The 20,242-nt window shown below is 46.6% G+C and overlaps 1 protein-coding gene across 1 annotated transcript in view; it reads left to right on the forward strand.

The window, feature by feature from the left end:
• The window catches only part of RTRAF (RNA transcription, translation and transport factor), a 115,041-nt gene that overhangs the window by 89,556 nt on the left and 5,243 nt on the right, over nucleotides 1-20,242 (forward strand). Inside the window, exons 5-7 of the mRNA XM_086937329.1 lie at nucleotides 4,957-5,045; nucleotides 13,499-13,567; nucleotides 15,351-15,399. Coding sequence (XP_086793455.1) covers nucleotides 4,957-5,045; nucleotides 13,499-13,567; nucleotides 15,351-15,399 — 207 coding nt within the window. The remainder of the gene's footprint in view (nucleotides 1-4,956; nucleotides 5,046-13,498; nucleotides 13,568-15,350; nucleotides 15,400-20,242) is intronic.

A 20,242-nucleotide genomic window follows, 5' to 3' on the forward strand; every position in this document is an offset into this window, starting at 1 on the left:
CTGAGAGGGGCCAGTTGCCTTGGAGGGTGGTGAGCTCCTCAGAAGAGTACGATGTAAAATGGGCATGGAGTCGTGCCCCTAGCCCCGGCCGGCCGCGGACGGGCGCAGACGGGCTTGCCTTAGGCGCGCCCGCTGCGCACGTCCGCTGCGCGTTCTGAAGTTGCACATTGAAATAGGAGGCCTCAAGGGCGGGAAGGGGGCGTGGCTTACAGGTGGGCGTGGCCAGCGGCGATGGAAGCCGGTACAAGGGGGTCACGTGAGCACTAGGTCCGCTACACGGCGCCCTCAAAGTGCAAAGTGCATTAAAAGAGAAAATAAAGTTTTAAAATCACACAAAATCACGTTTTCTAAGCTACTACTCCCGGCTTTTCGCCTCAGGAGACAGGAACTCGTACCCAAAGTTCGACTAGTCACGAATCTTGGATGCCAATTCAGGCCAACACTTACCTACCTACACCACTGCATTTGACCGGAATAGCCTTAATAACATTGCGAGAATTTAGAAGCCTGGCTCTCTAGTTGGAAAAATGTGTTTCTACTTATTGGTTCTGGTGATGTGCCTGCACATCCCATGAACTCCACTTATTTGAAGTTTTGTTAAGTGCTACATGTCCTCCTTTTGTTACTGAGTGGACCCATTGAATAGATGTATTGATAAGATACACATCTCCTGGTTACTCTTATTAAGCAGTCCCTCCACCTCCACTCCCCCCTCACTACACCCATATTACCCCCTACCTACACCTCCACTCCCACCAACACCTCCACTCCCCATCCCTCCCTGCACCTTTACTCCCACCTCCACTCCCTCCTCACACCTCCTCTCCCCCTGTCTCCACTTCCACTCCCACCTCCCTCTACTCCCTCCACCTCCAATTCCCCTCTCCACCTCTACTCCCACCTCCCTCCCTACACCTTTACTCCCACCTCAACCTCCACTCCCTCCTCCCTCCCTGAACCTCTTCTCCCCCTCCCTCCGCTTCCACTCCCACCTCCCTCCACTCCCTCCCCCACCTCCCTCCACTCCCTCCAACTCCACTCTCCCACCTTCTCTACACCTCCACTCCCTACACCTCCACCCACCAACTCCCTCCCTACACCTCCACTCTCCCATGTCCCATCCCCTCCCTACCTACACCTCCACGCCAGTCTTCCCCTCCCCACCACACCTCCACTCCCCCATCCCCCCACTGCCCCCTTCCTTGCGTAAACAACAAAACTAGAACACATTTTTCGTGTTAAATCTAGTTTTTATAAGGATACTTCAGATGTATATAATGTTTTCCATGTTGTGTATAAAGTGTCAAACGGTTATAACTTTTTTCATTATAACATAACTTTTAACATGCTGCACAACATTCACAATACTTTGCAACACATGTTAAAAACGTTAACAAAGCCAATAGCTCTCTAATCACTTATAAGGCCCCAAAGCTATGCCAATGCTTGATCAATGATTGTAACCTATCAGCTGTCTTTCCCCTCTTTTGCGCATGTGCTCGTAGCATTATTTGGCCAAATGGCCACGCTTCAAAACTAGGAAATAAAAAATATCAGTAGGAACAGATGTAAAAATGCATAGAGGTATTCTTTTACGATAATAATGTGTCAGTGTGTCAGCAAAGTTATGGGGAGTGTAGGAATTGGAGTAACTCGATACGATTACGAGTAACATGAAAGGTAAACACCACCTCAGTATCACCATTGCTGAGTCACTTGAGTTGCATAATAATGCCATCTAGTGGTTAAATCCAAGATTCATCCTAGAAACAGGCAATCCAACAGTTGCTGTTGTTTGTTTGATCTGTTAAAATGCGAATCCTATAATTTAGCAAATGATCAGGTGCATGGACGTCATAGAACTAGGACATATAAACAAATTGTTATGCAGTCTCAGCAAGTCATTTTCTATAAATCTACTCAGCAGCACATCTTGCTATAGAGGAGCTTTTCTTTCAGACTTTTTTTTAACGGAAAGCTTTTTCATCTTTACTAAGCAGTACTCCCCCAGTCAATGCGACTTGATGTTGCAGAAACCTGAATAGTATCAGAAAAGTGAAATGCTGCGCGTTTTCCCAACTTTGTTGAAGCCACTGTGGCTCCCCCTTGATCATGGCCTCCAAGGAGTATCTCTAGGCAATAGGACAGGCTTTTTTTACCTGCACCTACATTTTTGTGGCTTTCATTTACCAATTTTCAGTTTGTATAGATTTTACTCGTTAGTGGCTCATTTTGCTTGAGGGTCCATAATATTGCTGTTTTTCCCAACATCGTGTTTAATTTGTCTCTTTTCTTTAAATTTTATGCTACATTTTTATTGTGCTTGAACTAATTATGACATTTTTCCTCTTCTTTAGTCATTTAAAGATTATGACGAACACTGACTGCTTTTTTCGGCATCAGTTATATGATACTTTGAAGTCCTTCAGCTGTAGACCAGCTTGCTTGTTTGATAATCAGTAATCCCAGCTCCATGTATACACTGTAGAGATTCAGCTGACTGTACATGGGAAAATGAGTGTTTCCAAGAATGCACTTTCTTGCGTCTTAGATGAACATTACAATGAAGCAAGCATAAAACTACCCCTCCACCTCCCCCCTCATCCTTTTCTCTTTCTATACTTTTACATTTTTGTTCCCTCCATCCCTCATGCCCTCCCTTTCCTACACTGCCTAACTCTACCTCGTTCATTGCCTTCCCCATGCTTTGCCTCACAAGAGAACAGTTCTCTCTTGCATTCTTGTCTAGGCATACACATTCATGTTGAGTTATTTAAGGTGTTCAATATCCTATTCAAATTTGTATTTGGATGAAGTAGGTGTAATGTAATGTAAAAATTACTTATAAAGCGCGGCATACACCGGACGGTTTCTTGGCGCTGTTCACTATATTCGGTGGGAGGCAGAGGGGGGGGGGAGGGGGGAGAAAAGCCTATGAATAGACACTACGGAAGAGGTGGGTTTTAAGGAGAGACCTAAATTGAGGGTGGGAGCAGGAGAGTATAAGTTCTAATGGGAGAGAGTTCCAAAATGAGGGGGCCAGAAAAGAAAATCTGAGACCTCCATGTTTTTTGCGCCTGTGTCTGGGTACTTGGAGGAGTGCTTGGTCAGAGGATCGGAGGTGCCTGGAGGGGACATAGCGATGTAGGAGGGAAGAGATGAAGGAAGGGCCAAAGATTTATGAGTAAGACAGCCAAGTTTGAACTTGCAGCGCTCTGATACAGGGAGCCAGTGAAGGGCTTTGAGCAGAGGGTGGACGTGATGATATTTGGGTTGATGATAGATTAGGCGAGCTGCCTGGTTCTGTATCAACTGCTGTCGTTTGATCTGATAATGAGGGATGCCTACATACAAAGCGTTAGCGTAGTCGATCCGAGAGATGACTAGGGCCAGCAATGCCAGAGTGAGGGCTTCGGTGGTCAGGAAGTGGGCTATTTTTCGGATCTTCCTAAGCTGGAAAAAGCAAGAGGACACGGTGGCATTGACCTGATGTTTCATAGAGAGATCGTGGGAGATGTAAACCCCCAGGCTTTTCACTTTGTCAGCAGGGTGGGGAGGGGGGCCAAGTGAGAGGGGCCAGAAGGAGGAGTTCCAAGGGTTGGATGGGCCTCCGACAAGAACAAGCTCCGTCTTGTCGGGATTAAGTTTAAGATGGTGTGCGCCCATCCAATTGCTGATATGGCAGAGGGTGGATTGGAGATTTTGGGCCGCTTCGTCAGAGGAGTCAAGGTTGAAAACGAGCTGAATGTCATCTGCATAGTTAAATGCGGAGACATTCCTTCCCCGGAGGAAGCGGATCAGGGGGGTGAGGTACAGATTAAAAAGAAGTGGTGACAAGGACGAACCCTGTGGAACACCGCAGGTAAGCATCCTCCTGTCAGCCGAAAACTGGGAGAGTCGGACGGATTGGTGGCGGTTCGTCAGAAAGGAACAAACCCAGTTAAGGGCCGTCCCACCGATGCCCGCTTCCTTGACACGGTCGACCAAGATGGTGTGGTCGACCGTGTCAAAGGCAGCCGACAGATCCAGAAGGACCAAGGCTTGGCTGATGTTGGAGTCAGCGCCTCTACGGAGTTCCTCCATGACAGAGAGGATGACCGCCTCAGTCGAGTGGGCGGGTCTAAACCCGGCTTGCTGGGAATCAAGGAAGTTGGAATCTTCGATGAAGGAGCTGAGGACGCTGGTTACGTGAGACTCAAGTACCTTACTCAAGTAGGGGAGCAGGGAGATGGGGCGGAAATTGCCCAGAACCTCGGGATCAGCGTTGTTTTTTTTTAATATAGGAACCACCTCAGCGTTCTTAAAGTGGCTGGGAACCTGACCGAGCAGTAAAGAGTTGTTCAGGAGGGTCAGCGGAGGGGAGGGGCAAGCCGAAAAGGCGGCCCGGAGAATCGTAGGAGGGCAACAATCTGTGGGGGAACCAGATGAGACTTTATTAAGTAGGGAGAGAAAGTCTTCCTCTAGTATGGGGGGGGAGCTGAGTGAGGGAGTGGGGGTTAAAGGAGGAAGTGACCTCAGAGAGGGCCGTCGCCGGCGGTCCGGAAGATATGCTGTTTTTGATTTTATTGATTTTTTCTATAAAAAACAGTTGAGGGAGTCGCAGAGGGCCTGGGATGGAAGGGGTTTAATAGTCACCCTATCCGGATGTGAGAGCTCCTCCACAATGGCAAAAATTTCTTTGGATTTTTGCACAGAGTTGAGAATTTTTGAGGAGTAGTAGGTGGTTTTAGCTGCTGAAATAGCCTATTTATATAGGTATTTTGGTTATAATCCGATTTATTTTGTTGTACTTTACTTTTTGATCGGCTGTAATGCGTTTTCTTGGCATGCTATGCAGTGAAACCGTGACGTGGCTACAATTTCACAGATGTCGAATTACACCATCTGATAAATGAATGTCGCTGTATAATTTCTGTGTAATTTACGACTAAATATGTATTTCATCATCTCTTACAGTTGCTAATCCTGACTTCAAGGCTGGTGTGATGGCCTTGGCTAATCTCCTGCAGATTCAGCGCCATGATGACTACTTGATAATGTTGAAGGTTGGCATTTTGTGTTACTTTGTTTGATTTGTGGTGCTCAGTGACGACCTGCCTTTCAGAAAACTACCGATGGCCCACCTCTTCTAACAAACTTTCCCTCTTCTGAACACGTGGTCGCCTTTCACTCATCCCTCCCAGTATTGTGCAATGGCACATTATTTTAGTTTAAATAACCATTTTGTGCATAACATTGCAAATACCTGCCTTGGCATGGCATTGGGGGACCCCCTTCCCTCTCTCATTCCCATTTGTGGTATAAGCATCTCCCCAACATTTTAGTCCTCCTGGAAAATCCACTTTTCACATGTTACCTTTTCTGCTATTATGCACCAATCTGTGTTGTTGTACCAGTCATTAAACATCTCTGGAGGGAATGGGGTTGGAAATGGAATTACAACCTCCTATTCTCGCCACATCTCTTTTGGCTGCCGCCAAAACCCTCATTATAGAAAGGTTTATCGTACATTGAGAGGCAAGTCTCTCACACATGCCTAACAGCACGATCCTAGGGTCTTCTTCTAGGGGTTCATCCTGTATCACTGCAAACTGCCCCCTCACCCCCCCCCCATATAAACCCTTAGCTAAGGCACCTCCACATCATATAAAGAAACATACCGTCCTGCCCACACCCCTGAGACATAGGGGGATTTCTCCATCTGTTTTCTTGTATAGTAATCATAATGCAACGGTTGGCTGTGTCTGGTAGGCATAATGCATACTAGAGGCTAAAGGAATTGGTTGACCCAATTCGAATCCAGCCAAATACCCCTGAATGTGGAAACCTGCATACTTCTTTCCAGTGTATATCTTCTGTCAACAATCTACTTCCCACTTGTCCTTCAACTTTTATAGATCATCTGGAGCATTATGTAATCTGGTTCTATGCGTTTGTTCTGAAGTTCTAAATAAAGTAACTTATATTTAAGGGGAGAGCTATCCTGTATCTCCAATAGGTCCCTTATATGCTCAAAATGGAATGTTGTCTGGAGATACAAGAGTGTCCCAAATGTCCATGTGAGCATGGGTAACATAGAATATGAACTGGCAGAATCTAAAATAATTGTTTTCAAGCTTTTTCATACATTTCCTTCCCAGACATCACCCAATTTTGATATTCGTATTATGTCCCATTTCATGAACCCTTTCAATCGCCTCATGCCATTCAGTATTTTGCTATCCCATATGGGAGTTTCATATGCTAGGTTCCCTTTCTACTCCAATGACTGGTGGTCTACCCTCCTAGCTTTCAACACCGCATTCATTGTCTTCGGAAGATTCTCTGTCTTCTTTTTTCCAATAGAGCTTGCTGCACAACAATCTGACCCCCACAACAAATCTAGCAATGTGAACGGATGGCTCCCCTATCTTCGCAAAACTCCAGTCATTCACCACTATGATCTGAAAGGCCTAATAAAACCTCCTCCAGTCAGGCCACACAATGCCCCCATCATACAGTGCCCTGTTCAGCTTCCCAAGGGATATACTGGGGACTTCCCCCTACCACAACATGGCACAAAGTTTTGTATGTACTTAACTGAAAACGTCAGACATCCAGAATGCCACATTTGTACAGGAACCTAAGAAATTTAACCATTTTGCTGCTGTTCACCCTTTCAGCAACAAAGTTAGTCTTCTCCAGTTTGACCCATCTTACCGAAGCTTTAGGAGGGCAGCTGTCAATTTTTTTTATTTTTTTATTACATATAGTCTCATTCCAAGTGACTTATATCCCCCTTAGGGGATATACGAAGTGGAACAAGGTACCCATCCTTGTGTATTCAGTCAGTAAGGGAGTTAATTATGGAGTTCGACCAGTTCACTTTGAGTAATCCCCAAACACTATAATAATTTCCATGGCCCTGCCTAGGTGGGTCACCGGATCCGCCAAATACAAAAGCAATTCATCAGCATGTAGATAGATACAGGCTTCCCCATGCCATCTAAGGCTTCCTAGTATTTAATCTCCCCATATCCGGCTTGTCAAAGGTTTAGTAGCCATGGCAAAGAGTATAGGGGTTGGTGCGCACTCCTGCCTGGAACCCTTTGCCTGTTGGAAAGATCTTACAACCACCTCGTTTAGCTTGATCCATGCTAATGGGATCTAAACTGAGGTTTTACACATCCACAAATCCTATTTTCTTGAAAATTTTGAATAGGAACTGTTACTCAATGTAATCAAATACATTTTTGGCATCTAGGGAAGCCTCTATGGCCAGCCCTGCCTTGTCTCCTCCCATTTATACATGTTTCAAATTTAAGTTGGGCGATCCATAGCCCATAAAACAGGATTGCTCCATAGCTCTGAGGTAGGATGTCACCCAGTGCAGCCTATTTGCTAATATTTGAGGTATTTTAGCAAGGATCTTCACTGCAGAGTTCAATAAATACGATTCGTCTATGCAAGGTACAATCGCTGGTGCTTCCCTTCCTTATCACAATAACAGCCATAATAAGGTCTGTGCGAAAATGCCTTACTGTTTAGCTTCTTGGAACATACAGATAAGAAGCCCAGAAATACTTCCTCAGATCTCCTTATAGAACTCCACTGCAAAGCCATTTGGGCCCATGGTCTTGGCACTTTTTAAGTGTGGGTATTGCCGTGTGAGAGGGAAATGTCCTTCTCCAAACAAACCCTTTAATCTGGAGCACCATTGGAGTCAATTTTGTCCTGTTAAAACCATCCCAGATCTCCTCACCTACATTGAAATGAGTGGAATACAACAACTCAAGCTGCACTGCATATGTTTATTCAATCCCTTCAATCGGACGTGATACAAACCCGTTTATATCGCTTGGCAGTGATCCATCTACACCCTTCCTCTCTTTTACTGATTCAGTGCAGCAACTTACCTGCCATATTTCCCACTTAAGCCTGTGTGGCAAAGCTAAATAGTGTACCTTTTTATATATTTTTCCTGTTTTTATCTATGTTTCTCCCTGTTAACCATCATCTGTCTCCCTTCCTGCTTTTCAGAATCCATCAGTTATCGGTCTAGTTCTACAGATTTCTTGTATTTTCCACTTTCTTCCCTCAGCATTATGGAGATTGCCTGCCCCCTCAAAACTGTCTTGAGCGTCTCTCACATCTTGACTTCCGATGTTAATATCTGTGTTTACCTCAAAATAATGGCTCACTGTGCTTGTGAGAGAGGTTGCAAACTCTTTATTTTGTAGGTCCCAAGAATTCAGCCTCCATGCCCATGTTTGTTTGAACTAAAAATCATAAATGCTACCAAGTGAAATTTAGAATTACCCTGTGTCATAAATTCTCGGTTGAAACCTAGGCACATATCTCACTGCGGTAAAAGGTGATCAAACCTAAAAAAGGTACCATAGGCCCCAGCGTTACCGGAGCACTGTCAGTCATTTCTGTGGGAGCATACCAATGGTGGTTTGTACCGGTCACCTAAACGATCATGTAACCCAAGACTAATGATATAGATGGTAGAGCACGACACTATTCAGAAGGCATTCCTGCATTTGTACTTTTCATCCCGACCGCTTTTGCCTGCCCTAAAGAATGCCACTCCTGTCAACCTGGAGGGAGCACACATATGCACCCCAGTTTGTCCTCCCATTGAAATACTATTTTGCAGGTTGCCCCAGTCTACTCCTAAAATACTACAGTCAGTGGGTAATGGGCAATAAAAATAGCACAGCTAAAACGTCAGTCACAAAGGTAGATAATGCTCAGATTCCCCTACTCCATTGGTTCTATGGCTTCATCTTTCAGTCCCTTTCCAGGTGAGCAGATGTGTCATACATTACCACACAGGGGTCAGATCCTATGTCCAGATGAAGCGTTTCGACTGTGTGTGACTTGCATAAGTTGTCTGTGATCACCATACTTAGTTATGCACGGCTCCAGGGAAGCCACAGCAGAATCAGCCTCTCTCCATACTTTCCCTCATCTACACCATCGGCCATCTCTGCATGGTCCTCCCTCCCTTGCACCACTGTTCCGCCTTTGAGCCTTTAAACTACACCTCCAGTGGAGAAAGAAAATGCAGCATGTTCCTCCCTGTTATCACTCTCGGGCATGGCAGGAGGAGCATTCTGCATCTAATTTCCCTTTTCCAAAGTTCACGCTAAACTACGTGCGGCACTGCTTTTGGACATCTTAAATAAAGTCTGTGAACATCATGATCTTGGCCCCTGTTATTACCAGCTTCCCACTTTTCCTGTTCTTCAGAAGCTTGCGTCCCGGTCTCTGAAGTTGAAGCTAGAGGCAGTGATAGCTCTTGGGAGCAACACAGGTCTGGGTGGTGGTACCCGAGCCCTATGCGCTTTGCCAACTGAGAACCATGCCAATAGCCCTTCCGCTTCAGGATCAAGTCTTCAACAAAGAGGTCTAGGTCTTTCCGCTCCCCTCCCTCCGGCTCTGGGATTCCTACTACATGGATATTATTGTGCCATGAGTGCCCCTCCTCTCCACGATCCCCTGCATCTGCCACCTTCACTGCAGACAGGCATGTCAGAGGCTTTAGGCTTTAAATAGTGCTCCCAAGGGTTTTCACTTTTTGTAGAACTCTGGAACCACTTGTTCTGACATTGTATGAGTCTCCCCTCAAGGGCATTAGGCCAGAGGTTACTATATCACTTTTCTGCTCTAGGGCTGTTCTGGTTTCTCTCACAGTTGGCCTGAATAGGCCCGAGCCTGTGTTTCAGCCTTTGATCTGTTACAGACTCTTGCCTGACTTGGCCTCTTACTGTGTAACTGTGTTTTGGATGCTCTGTCTCGCTCCACCTTTACTGGAGAGCCTCGACGCAGAAATACACCTGTCAAGGTAATGTAATGCAATGATATCTTGTAAAGCGCCTGAATCACCCTACATGGGGTATCTCCACGCTGTAGACCACTGGGGAACCCGTCCTGGCTTTCCCTGTGAGACGTTCCCTACTGGGTATCTCCAAGGTGAAACCAGGCATCCCCGGCGTATGTGGGGGGCCGTTGTGGAGATGAGGCAAGCTAATGCCCAGAGTTGCCGAGTGTGATCCCTGGTTAGAGTAGGCACCGAGGCGAGAATTATCGAGTCAGCTGACCCTGGTCCACAACCCTGCCGCGTTGGGAATTGAACCCTGGTCCCGGGCCGTCCTCTGCTTCCGGGTCTGCCACCTCTAACCAGTGAGCCACACCACTCCACAAGTGAAAAGCCAAAATCCATGCACCTCTGCCCTCTAGGGCCACCCATGCTGTCTCTTCTCGAGATTCCCGGTCTGGGTTTGTAGAACCCCATGTACTAGGTTGCACTCATACCACCGTCGGGTCATGTCCAAAAAAAGGGTTGCCTGCACCTGGTGGTCTTTTATGTGCCTTTCAGTGTCTTTTCAAGGTCTTTCATATGCTTGCTCCGCGATCCCTTGCTGGCCTGCCCAAATCTTTTACATTCTCTCTACTGGAGTCCCCCCTTAGCGGGGGTGCAACTTTCCAATGGGGAAGTTTGACATTTTCAGTAGTTAGTGATCCAGTCTCGCTAGCCCTCTGACAGCGCTCTTCACTTTTCACAGTGCACCGTGGTCAACAGCGACCAGGTCCTCAGACCCCACAATAGGCAGGACTGCGGCAGACTACCGCCTGCCAAAGAACCCTCCCAAGCCACCTCGGAGGCCTCAGCAGCATGTTAGCAACGCAGTCTGCCACCCCCCACTCACTGGGACCGCAGTCGACATCTCTTTGGTCGCTCTTCAGTATTTCTTGCCAGCTCACCTGCCGACTGAGCTTCCGCCCTCCGCCCCAGGTTCCCAGGTAAGCTTCTGCCTCTCTGGTCAAACTTGGGTAAGTCTCTTGCAGCTGCATCTTTTCCTGTCTACGAATTACAAGCTCCATAGGGTGTCCCAGGGGGTGCCAGGCGCCCCTCTTCAAGGCGCCTCATTACCTGTTGCTTCTTTCATGTGTGCACCGACCACACCATGTGCATTCCCGGTGTCCTGGTTATGGAGGCAGTCTGCTCAGCCCCTTTCCCGTCAGGATTATGCTACATAATAATGAAGGCGTATGCTCTGGCTGTTGGGAGTCTACTTGACTGCCATCTACGGCATGCAGTGTTTTTGAAAACTAAGTACAATTCCCCATAGCACTCTTACTAAACTCATCTGATAGTATGCTTCGACACCCTACAAGAGGGTAGGAAGCTCTTCGATACCGTGCCCATTCAGTTGCCTCCTTAGTTTCAGATGGGCACAGCTGCTGCTATGGTGAGTCCAGCCCTGAAGGGTTGCCTGGCAGAAGGAGGGGGACTGAAATAACAGTGCCACATCCAAGGGGCTAATCAGGCTAAAAACACTACCAACGCCCTCCACCGAAAGAGAAGGGATTCATATATTTATGTCCTCGTCTGAAAATGGGCCTTCAAGTACTAGTTAGCAACTCGATTATCTGAGATGCATGGAGCCTACAATACCCCAAAATGTATTGTCTCAAATTGCTGTGAACTGTTTGGTATTTTCCTCCCTGGCAGAGTATTCTCTTGGACGTCCCCTTGATTGCACAGTGGGCTGCGTACATGTGTAGGTTCCTGAGTGGCATTTCTCATCACTCATTCATTTGATGGGTGTTCAGCTGGTATTAACGTGTGCACATTAATGCTATGACGGTGGGTTATTTGACACAAATTCAATGCGTCCTCACTGGTCTGCAGAAGAATGCAGGAACTGAGGTAAAGTGTTAGTATGCCGTATGTCAGGAGTGAGGAGAGAATGTGGGCGCATGTTCATATCCCTTTTTTCTCCTGAGAGAACCCACACACTAGTGTGTGACATAACCTGGGTAAGGGAATACAGGGTGCTTGAATGTAAGCTGTCAACAGTGAGTTTCAGGCAATTTTCGTACGTCAACAGGAGATAGTGTTTTAGGCATCATATTGCCTGTCCTTCAACATTTTGAGTTTGAAATAATTGTAGAAAAAATCTATATAACCCATTCATGGTTCCCTAAATGTCCCTTTATCAGAAATGTAATTTCCTTAGAGTTCCATGGGTGAAGGTTAAATCTGCTTGGATGCTACTAATTTGTCATTCGTGGAATTGGGTTTATAAATCTTGTTGAAGTCGAGTTTACATTTGCTGCTGTTATGGCAGTTTCCTTATCCCGTGACCCAATAACACCTATACATCTTACCATTTTCGTTGGTAGCATCGTTGGATAGAACTGTGATAAGACTTCAATGTCTTTTGTTACAGTTCTAGTGGTTATAGTGATATGCTGCAATATTGGGCAGTAGCTCAGTGGCCGATCTGTAATTCAGTCTTCTGTGTTTTTTCTGAGATGTGCTGCAGTCATTCTGTTTCAGATTTTTTCTTCCGGATGGTTTATGAAGAATGCTTTTAGACCATGTGGAAATATATGTAGGCTCTGGCTCTGCTGAGTAAACTGTACCAGAGTCTCAGAAAAGCTGTCAAATTGGGTTATGTTGTAAGTGGAAACATTGGGACAACATATATATTAGTTTCAAAAACCGAAATAGCATAAACAAGACAGTGCAAGGATCTAAAATTGACTGCTTTTTCTTTATTTTATTAACAAAAAATATGTAATTTTGAAAATCCCATTTTCAGAAAGCTCAAAAGAAGTGTAAATCTTTTTTTGGTATCATTTTCAGACCGCCACCTCCTCTGAAACTTGTTGCATCTAATCTAATGGATTTGTAGAGCGCGTGGCTACCTGAAGGCTTCCTAGTGCTAAACCTGACCAACAGAAAGTGCTGACGAGAGAGAACTATTTGACAAATAGCCTCGTCTTCAAAGACTTCCTGAAGGCAAATTTGTATTCTATTTGACGCAGTTCGAGTGGCAGGGAATTTCATAGTTTAGGTGCTACGTACTTAAAGGAGTGGCCATCCCATCTTGATTTGTGGATTTTTTACGTTGTTGAAAAGAGGGAAGTAGGGGGATCTTCTGGACCTTCCAGGATTGTATAGTTCAATGAAAGCGCTTAGTTTTTGGGGTCCATTGCTGTGGGAGGACCTAAGAGTGATGCAAAGAGCTTTAACCCGCATCTGCTGCTCAGTTGGGAGCCAGTGATGGTCAGCCAAGGCGCTCCTTGTGGACAGGTGCCAGGGAATTTTTTGAGAAGGTGGTGGGCGGGTGCAATTTGGACGGTCTGGAGCAGCCTTTTAACGTAGTGTGGGGTCCCTAGGTTTAGGGAGTTCCCGTAGTCCAGGTGGTAGATAATCAGAGCCTGTACGATGAGTCTACCTGACGTGCGTTTGCATAATGTTATATATTTTTGATATTGGTCCTGGTTCCTACCACAAACCAGCCTCATGAAACGAGGCTTTAATGTGATCATTGGCATAAAAAAGAAAAACCAGCATAAATATATTAAGCTGTATTAGTTCCAATAGTTCATGGCTTGAGCACCAACAGTTTGGCACCTATTGGGTTTCTTTAGGTTGACCGTGTTTTTTGGTTTTAGTACTACAAATAGTTGCTTAACCTTTTGTATCTCTCTTCAGGCAATTCGAATCCTTGTACATGAACGACTGAGTCAGGAAGCTGTGGCAAAGGCAAACCAATCCAAAGAGGTAGGTTTTCTTGTTAATCCTTGTGCTAACCCGTTTACTAATGCTGAAGTTAGGGTGTCTGAATAATTGGCTTAATCACTTATGCATTTTACACTAAGTAATCTATAGCAGCGCCACATAATAAATGAACCCAACATCAAATGTGCCAAGTGACTGCTTCCCCATGTTTAAACTGGGCAGAGTCCTCATCTCTCTACCACTGGAGGGTGAGCTCGAATGTGTGGGTGCAGTATGAGCACATCGCATGGTCAGTCCTTTTTTTGGTGTCACCTGAGACCTTGCATTTTGTTAGCTTACACAGAGCTTGGGGCCTGCCCATTTCTTACCATTTGTTAACTTCATTGTTACTCTGATTTGCTTGCTTCTTATTTGTTAACCTGTGTGTTGCCTCTCTCCCTCTCCCTTAATCCGTGTTGCCTCCAGCCCCTTCCCCTATCCCTGTATCCTCCCCTCCCTCCCTCTATTCGTGTTGCATCCCGCCCCCTCCATCTGTTTTGCCATTTATCAGTGTTGTCTTTCGCACCCTCCCTCTATCTGTTTTTGCTCCTGTCCCCTCCCACTATCTGTGTTGCCTCCTGCCCCGCCCACTTGCTGTGTTGCCTCCTGCCTCTATCCTTGTTGCCTCCTGCCCCTATCCTTGTTCCCTCCCGTCCTTCTACTCCCTTTCTATGTTGCCTCCCACTCCCCCAATTCATGTTGCCTCCCTCTATCCGTGTTGCAGCTCAACCGATATGTGTTGCTCCCACCACCCCCAAATCCCCTGTTATGCATCCGCCTCCTCCCTTTATTCCCGTTGCCTCCTACCCTCCATCTCTATAGGTTATGCCTTCTGCCCCCCACCCTTTGGTGTTGCCTCCCACTGCGCCTCACCCCGCATTGCAAAAAGAACAGTATGACTCGCCCAACGCTGGTTGCATTTTCACACTTAAAAAACCCCCCAAAAAAACAAAACTTTTTGTCCATGGTCTTTCCCACATACCTTCCCTTATTGTTGCCTCCAGCCCTCCCTCCCAGCAATTAGAAGGGAGGGGGGGAGCACTGTGACGCAGCCAGCACTAACCGCAACATATTCCTTTAAATTGTTTTTCTCTAGTTCCTTGTTTATGACTGAAGGATCTGTAGGAGTATTACAGTTGATATATGTATGCATTTATCAAATCTGCAAATAACTAGTAATAGCTTTTCAAACCTTTGCATTTAAAAATATTTATGTAAATGCTCAACTAGACCTTCCTTTAAAATAGATCAGTCTTGTCTGAGATGCAGTTTAAGCCCTCCATTAGAAGGGTTCTTTGAAAAACCTTTGCAGTCAGAGGTGTCATCAGAAGGTTTTAGACTGTCTCGAATAACAGGAAAAAAATGTACTTGGCAGATCTCTATTTTATGCAACAATGTTTTTTTTTAAAACTTTTTTTTCCTGCAAAGTATGTATGAATCTATTCACACCTACTCATGGACAATTTGCTTTTTAAATTCGACCAATAGAGAGAGAGGCATTCCATTGAATGGAGTAAGTTGCCTGCAATGTTAGTCTACCTTTTATGTTATTTCTGTTAAGCAACTGATGACGCTAAACAAGTGTAAGTTTATTCTTCATGTAAGCTTATAATTGAGACTGGTATATTATTTAAACCATATTTCTGTTAACAGATATCGTTTTCATGCTGCAAGGAGTTTCACAAATGTAAATAAAAGAGAAAAGATGCTTTTGAAGGTTATTTAAGTGACATCATATTTTAGGTTAAAAATGTTTCCATACTGTAATACTCTTCTTTTTTTTAAGGGCATGCCTATTGCATTAGAAAAGCATGTTCTTGGCTTTGATACAGGAGGTAAGAGATTTTGTTCATGCCTGCATACGTTTAAAAAAAAGTTGCATTCGAAATCATTTTGACTTTTCTTAATGCCTTATACTATCACTTGATGCACATTGTATTGATTTTGGTAATGCCCTTTAAGAGATTGAAAAAGTGTGTCCTTTCACGACGGTCGTAGCTAATATGTGATTATTGTATAGCCCCTGTAGAAAGTCTTAATCGTTCAGGTTTATTCCCACAGATTTCACGGAAATGTTTTGTTACAGTGCTGAATATCTGTCTGATAAATTTACTCTGCATCCATGATATGTCCCCAAATAGGGTTTCTTTCAAATCTACTCACTCTTGGTCAATCTGATTCATTCCATTTTGTTGAATTCCTAGGTCTGTAGATTGAGCCTGGTTTCCTTCAGGATACTAGTGGTCACTTCTATTTTCTCTATTCCTCTACTGTTTTCCAGCATCTGTTAAGTCAGTATTTGACTCCCATTTTAACCCAAAAGGCCAAACTTTTTATTTGAAAAGTTAGTTGTCCTTTTTAGGTCGAGCCTGCGTGGCTGCGCACATGCGCAGTCTCGCTTGCTAGATTGAATGTGTTTGAGGAGCTTACACTAGCAGGCTTTAAGCCCCTCCCCTCTTTCCCATTGGCCGGCATCAACGTTTCTGCTAAACGGTGGCTAGCCATTGGGAAAGAGCACTTGGTGACCGAAAGTTTTCTCTCTTTGAGCAGTCCCACTTGGACGGACTCACTTGACTTACTCCTGTTGCAAAAGGATTCTTATCTTCATGGGGCCATGTGTTTTCAAAACACATGGCCCCATAAAGACGAGCTCCAGCGCAATATCTCCCTCCCCTTCTTTGCCTCTTCCACGCTCTCTTCCATCCCATCCTATCCCTTCTTCCCCCAGCCCCCACAGCCTCTTCCTCCCCCCACAGCCTCCTCCTCCCACCCTCCCCCACCATGAGCACGCCAACACTGCCCTTCCTCTTGGCATGGCCCGTAGCCACAACAATGCAGACATGCACAGTGTTGGTTTCCACAAGAGCAGACATGGTGCGTTTTGCCCCTCAGACCTGAACGACGACCGAGCCGTCCCTGACGGTGGCGCTGGAGATGATAACATGCTTCCTGAATGTTTACATCCCTGTGTGCAGACCCAGGAGCAAATTGCGCAGTCCTTCCCAGTGGAAGAGCCAGAGCTGGAGAGGACGGACCTCTTCGTGTGTACTTAAGACTCCATGGAGAGCCACTGCACCCGGAGCAGGCGATAGAGCGGCCCCTGCCGGCGACGGAGGATAGACTGACCGCTCTCGTGTGTGCTTCTGTCCCGAAGGAGAGCTCTAGTTGACAGAGCTGTGGATAGAGCGATCTCTGCCAGGGAGAGGATAGTGTCCCTGTGTGCTCCCGTCCCCACACACCGCTCTCGCTGACAGGACTGTGGATAGAGCGGCGCGTGCCAGCGCCGTGGGCTCATCTGTGGCCGAAGATAGACGGTGCTTCTGTCCCCGCGAGGAGAGCTTCACGCTGGACTGGGACCTGCAGTGCCCGAGCACGAGGATGCAGGGACTGCTTCCAGTGCCTGTGCTCTCTGCTGCCAGGACTGGGCACGCCACAATGTGTGCCCGTCCCCCCTGCTATCACCCCCTTGGATCCGCCGGCAGGACCCCCATGTGCCACCGCTGACTGCAGCTTTCCCAGTGCCCTGCATGGACTAGCGGCCCGGGTCGCTGCCCTGGTGCAGGAAGCATGGCACTGGAAAAAGTCTACTTTGTACTGAAAGGTAAGTGAGCTTCGTGTGAGCACACGCAGACCGCCGTCCAAGGAAGGGTGCTCGTAACTCGCACGCAGTCCTGGGGTTCAAGAGATGCCATCCAGTGCGTGCAGTGCAGAGAGCCCATACTCCAAGCAGGCAGTGCCAAGGTGTGAGCAAGAAGTGTTTACTGATAAGTTACAGCGTCCCAGTGTAGCGTGGAAGCCCCAGTGCAGTGCCCGAGAACTATGCATGTGCTAGCACAGAAATGCTGGCATGGTGTGAGTAAACCACGGTAGATGCAGCGCTCCAGCACAGCTTGCAGCGTTCATGACATGAGTAGTGAGAGTGTTAATTACTGTGGCGCAGTGCCAGTGTGTAGGTTTCCTGCAGTGAGCAGTCATTTTATTCACTTATAAGATGTAGAGTCCCACTGCAGTGTGCCAGGCCAGTGTGGTCACTGCAAAGAAAGATGCGTTACCCACGTACACTATAAACAGACAATGATGGCTGCAGTGCTGTGTGCAGTTCTCATGATGGGAGCAGGTAGCTTTTTTACTGTTTCGATGAAGCGCCTTGTGCAAGTCTCATGGTGTGTGTAAAGAGCGCTAGTCCAAGTGCTCCAGTGTAGTGTTCATGTACCATAATATATTCTGGCAGTGAGTTTAGTGATAAGCTGCAGTGCCCCCAGAGAAATATGCAAGCCTCATACTGTGACTATGCGATGTAAGATGCAGTGACCACTTGTACTGTGTATGTCCTATACAGTGAGCATGCGGTGCTCTATATATATTTCACAAATTCGATGTGCAAGTCTCATGATGTGAGCAAGCTGAGCTCATATAAATCTCTATTGTAGTGCAGATTTGCAGTCCATGTGTATTATGATGTAAGCATGCAGTGTAGGTTGAAGTGTACCAGTGCAGCTGACATGTATGCAATGCAAGCAGGATAGTGTAAAAGGCAGGCCCCCGTACAGTGGACATATACCGTGCTGTAAGCTGACAGTGTAAGATGCGCTGCCCGCGTGGAGCCCCAACACCCCCCCCCCCCCCCCCCCCCCCCATCTCTTTACGGGTCCGGGTATGCCGGGGGGGGGGGGGGGGGGTATTGTAGCGAGTTTTGCCTGGATCCCTCCCTCCGCTCCGCTCCCCACCATGCCATGGAGCCCCCCCCCCGCATCTCTTTACGGGCCCGGGTATGCAGGGGCGGGTAGCGAGTCTTGTCTGGATCCCTCCCTCCGCTCCCCACCATGCCGTGGAGCCCCCCGCATCTCTTTTACGGGGCCTGGTATGCGGGGGCGGGTAGCAAACCTTGCCTGGATCCCTCCCTCCGCACCCCACCATGCCGTGGAGCCCCCCGCATCTCTTTACGGGGCCGGGTATGCGGGGGCAGGTAGAGAACCTTGCCTGGATCCCTCCCTCCGCTCTCCACCATGCCGTCAGTGCCTGGCCCGCGAGGCATGTCTCACCAGGAGGGCTGCCACCAGTGGATTACTGTTCTTATTGCAGTGGAAGCACAGCTGTCCTGTTAGTCCGCATACTGATGATTCTGGGGACGGCGCCAAAGGCTGGCTTTGGGGTTGTTCTCGCTTAGATGGGGCAGTGAAGGAAAGACTTCGTACCATTAGGTAAGGTGCTGCCATGCTTTTACTAGCAATACAGGAGGAGGGCACACACACCAAGAGTCCACACCCTGGAGTCCTCCTCAGGCCCTCGGAAAGATTCCAGGAATGGCTGGAGGGGCATTTCCCTGACCTTCGAGATGGATATTCGTGAAGGCACTGTTCGAGTTGTCCGGCCACTCGGGTACAAGAGGATAGCCTCTAGTACAACATGGGGTGAGGGGGCAATATTTAATGTCAGTCTGTTACCGAGAACCGACTCTTACAGGGACGCGGGGGAGAGCTGTCATTACAGGACTTGTCCTGGATTGGTATGTTACCTGTTCTCAAGGACGTTTCAAACACTCCTATGGCTAACAGTATAAACATAGACTTTTGAGTTCACCATTTCAATCATAGGCATTTACTGACCAGTCTCTTTCGGCCATGGGTTTGAGACATTGTGAGTCATGTCTTGGTCTAGTGGAGACGAGTGTTTGTCTCGTAATGTTAATAACTATTTGTGTATAATTTCACCTCCTGTTGAGTGCTTGTATTGAAACTGGTGAGGCACTACTTTACTACCAAATCCCCCGCCTGTTCCTGCTTCCTCTCTCCCGGAGTTTCTCACTCAAGTGTGCTAAACCTGTAAATATTAGTACATTAAGCCCAGAACTATTGGCTTTGCCAATACTCGTTTCGCTTGCTTGTTTTAACCTCATGCAGAAGGTACAGAGCGTTGAGGTTTAGTGGGGATTAGGTTACCAGGCAAGTTGAAAAGATAATTCAGTCCAAATGTTTGTCAGAAGAGACTGATTTTGGTGTGTCAGTTAATCCTGAGAGAAATTAAGTGAAAAGAAGGAAACTCCAGAAGAATAATCCTTGATGGGAGATGCCAATAGATCGTGCCTTTAGGGTTTACGGGCGTAGTGAAGCATCAGCAAAAAAGAAAACAAGCATTTGCAATGCAATAGGTCTCGCATTTATTGGTGTTGCAATATTTAGCAATGCCAATAGCTCAAACTTTAATAATTCAAGACCTATTGCATTGCAAATGCTTGTTTTAAATCTTGGCAAGTGTCTTGTCCCAAAAATACATAGTCCCTTACCAAACTTGGTTGGAACCAAGAGACAGCAGTTACAACAATCATGGTCATTCATGCCTAGTCAAAGCCAGTCCTCTTTTATTCGTATTTCATTATACACCTTGTGTAGTCTTCCCTTCAAGGTAAATCAACGTCTGTTCCTCTGCATTTCTAGCTGCTATTAAATGATTGTCCAAGAATCCAGGGAACGGAAAAAGTTTAAAATGAATGAAAATGTAGAATTAGGAGTGTATCCCCAAACCATTCCTCAAGGTTTGGAAATATCATGCATCTGAAAAACAGGGAGTTATGGAGAGTGTTCAGAAGCCCTAGAGCACATATTAACAGATAAATAAATGGCCAAGAAGCAGATCATCCGTACTTTCTGGCCAGTGCCGCTCCTGCTCAGTCTGAAACTT

Source organism: Lissotriton vulgaris, chromosome 9 (genome assembly GCF_964263255.1).
Source record: "Lissotriton vulgaris chromosome 9, aLisVul1.2, whole genome shotgun sequence".
Lineage (NCBI taxonomy): Eukaryota > Metazoa > Chordata > Amphibia > Caudata > Salamandridae > Lissotriton > Lissotriton vulgaris.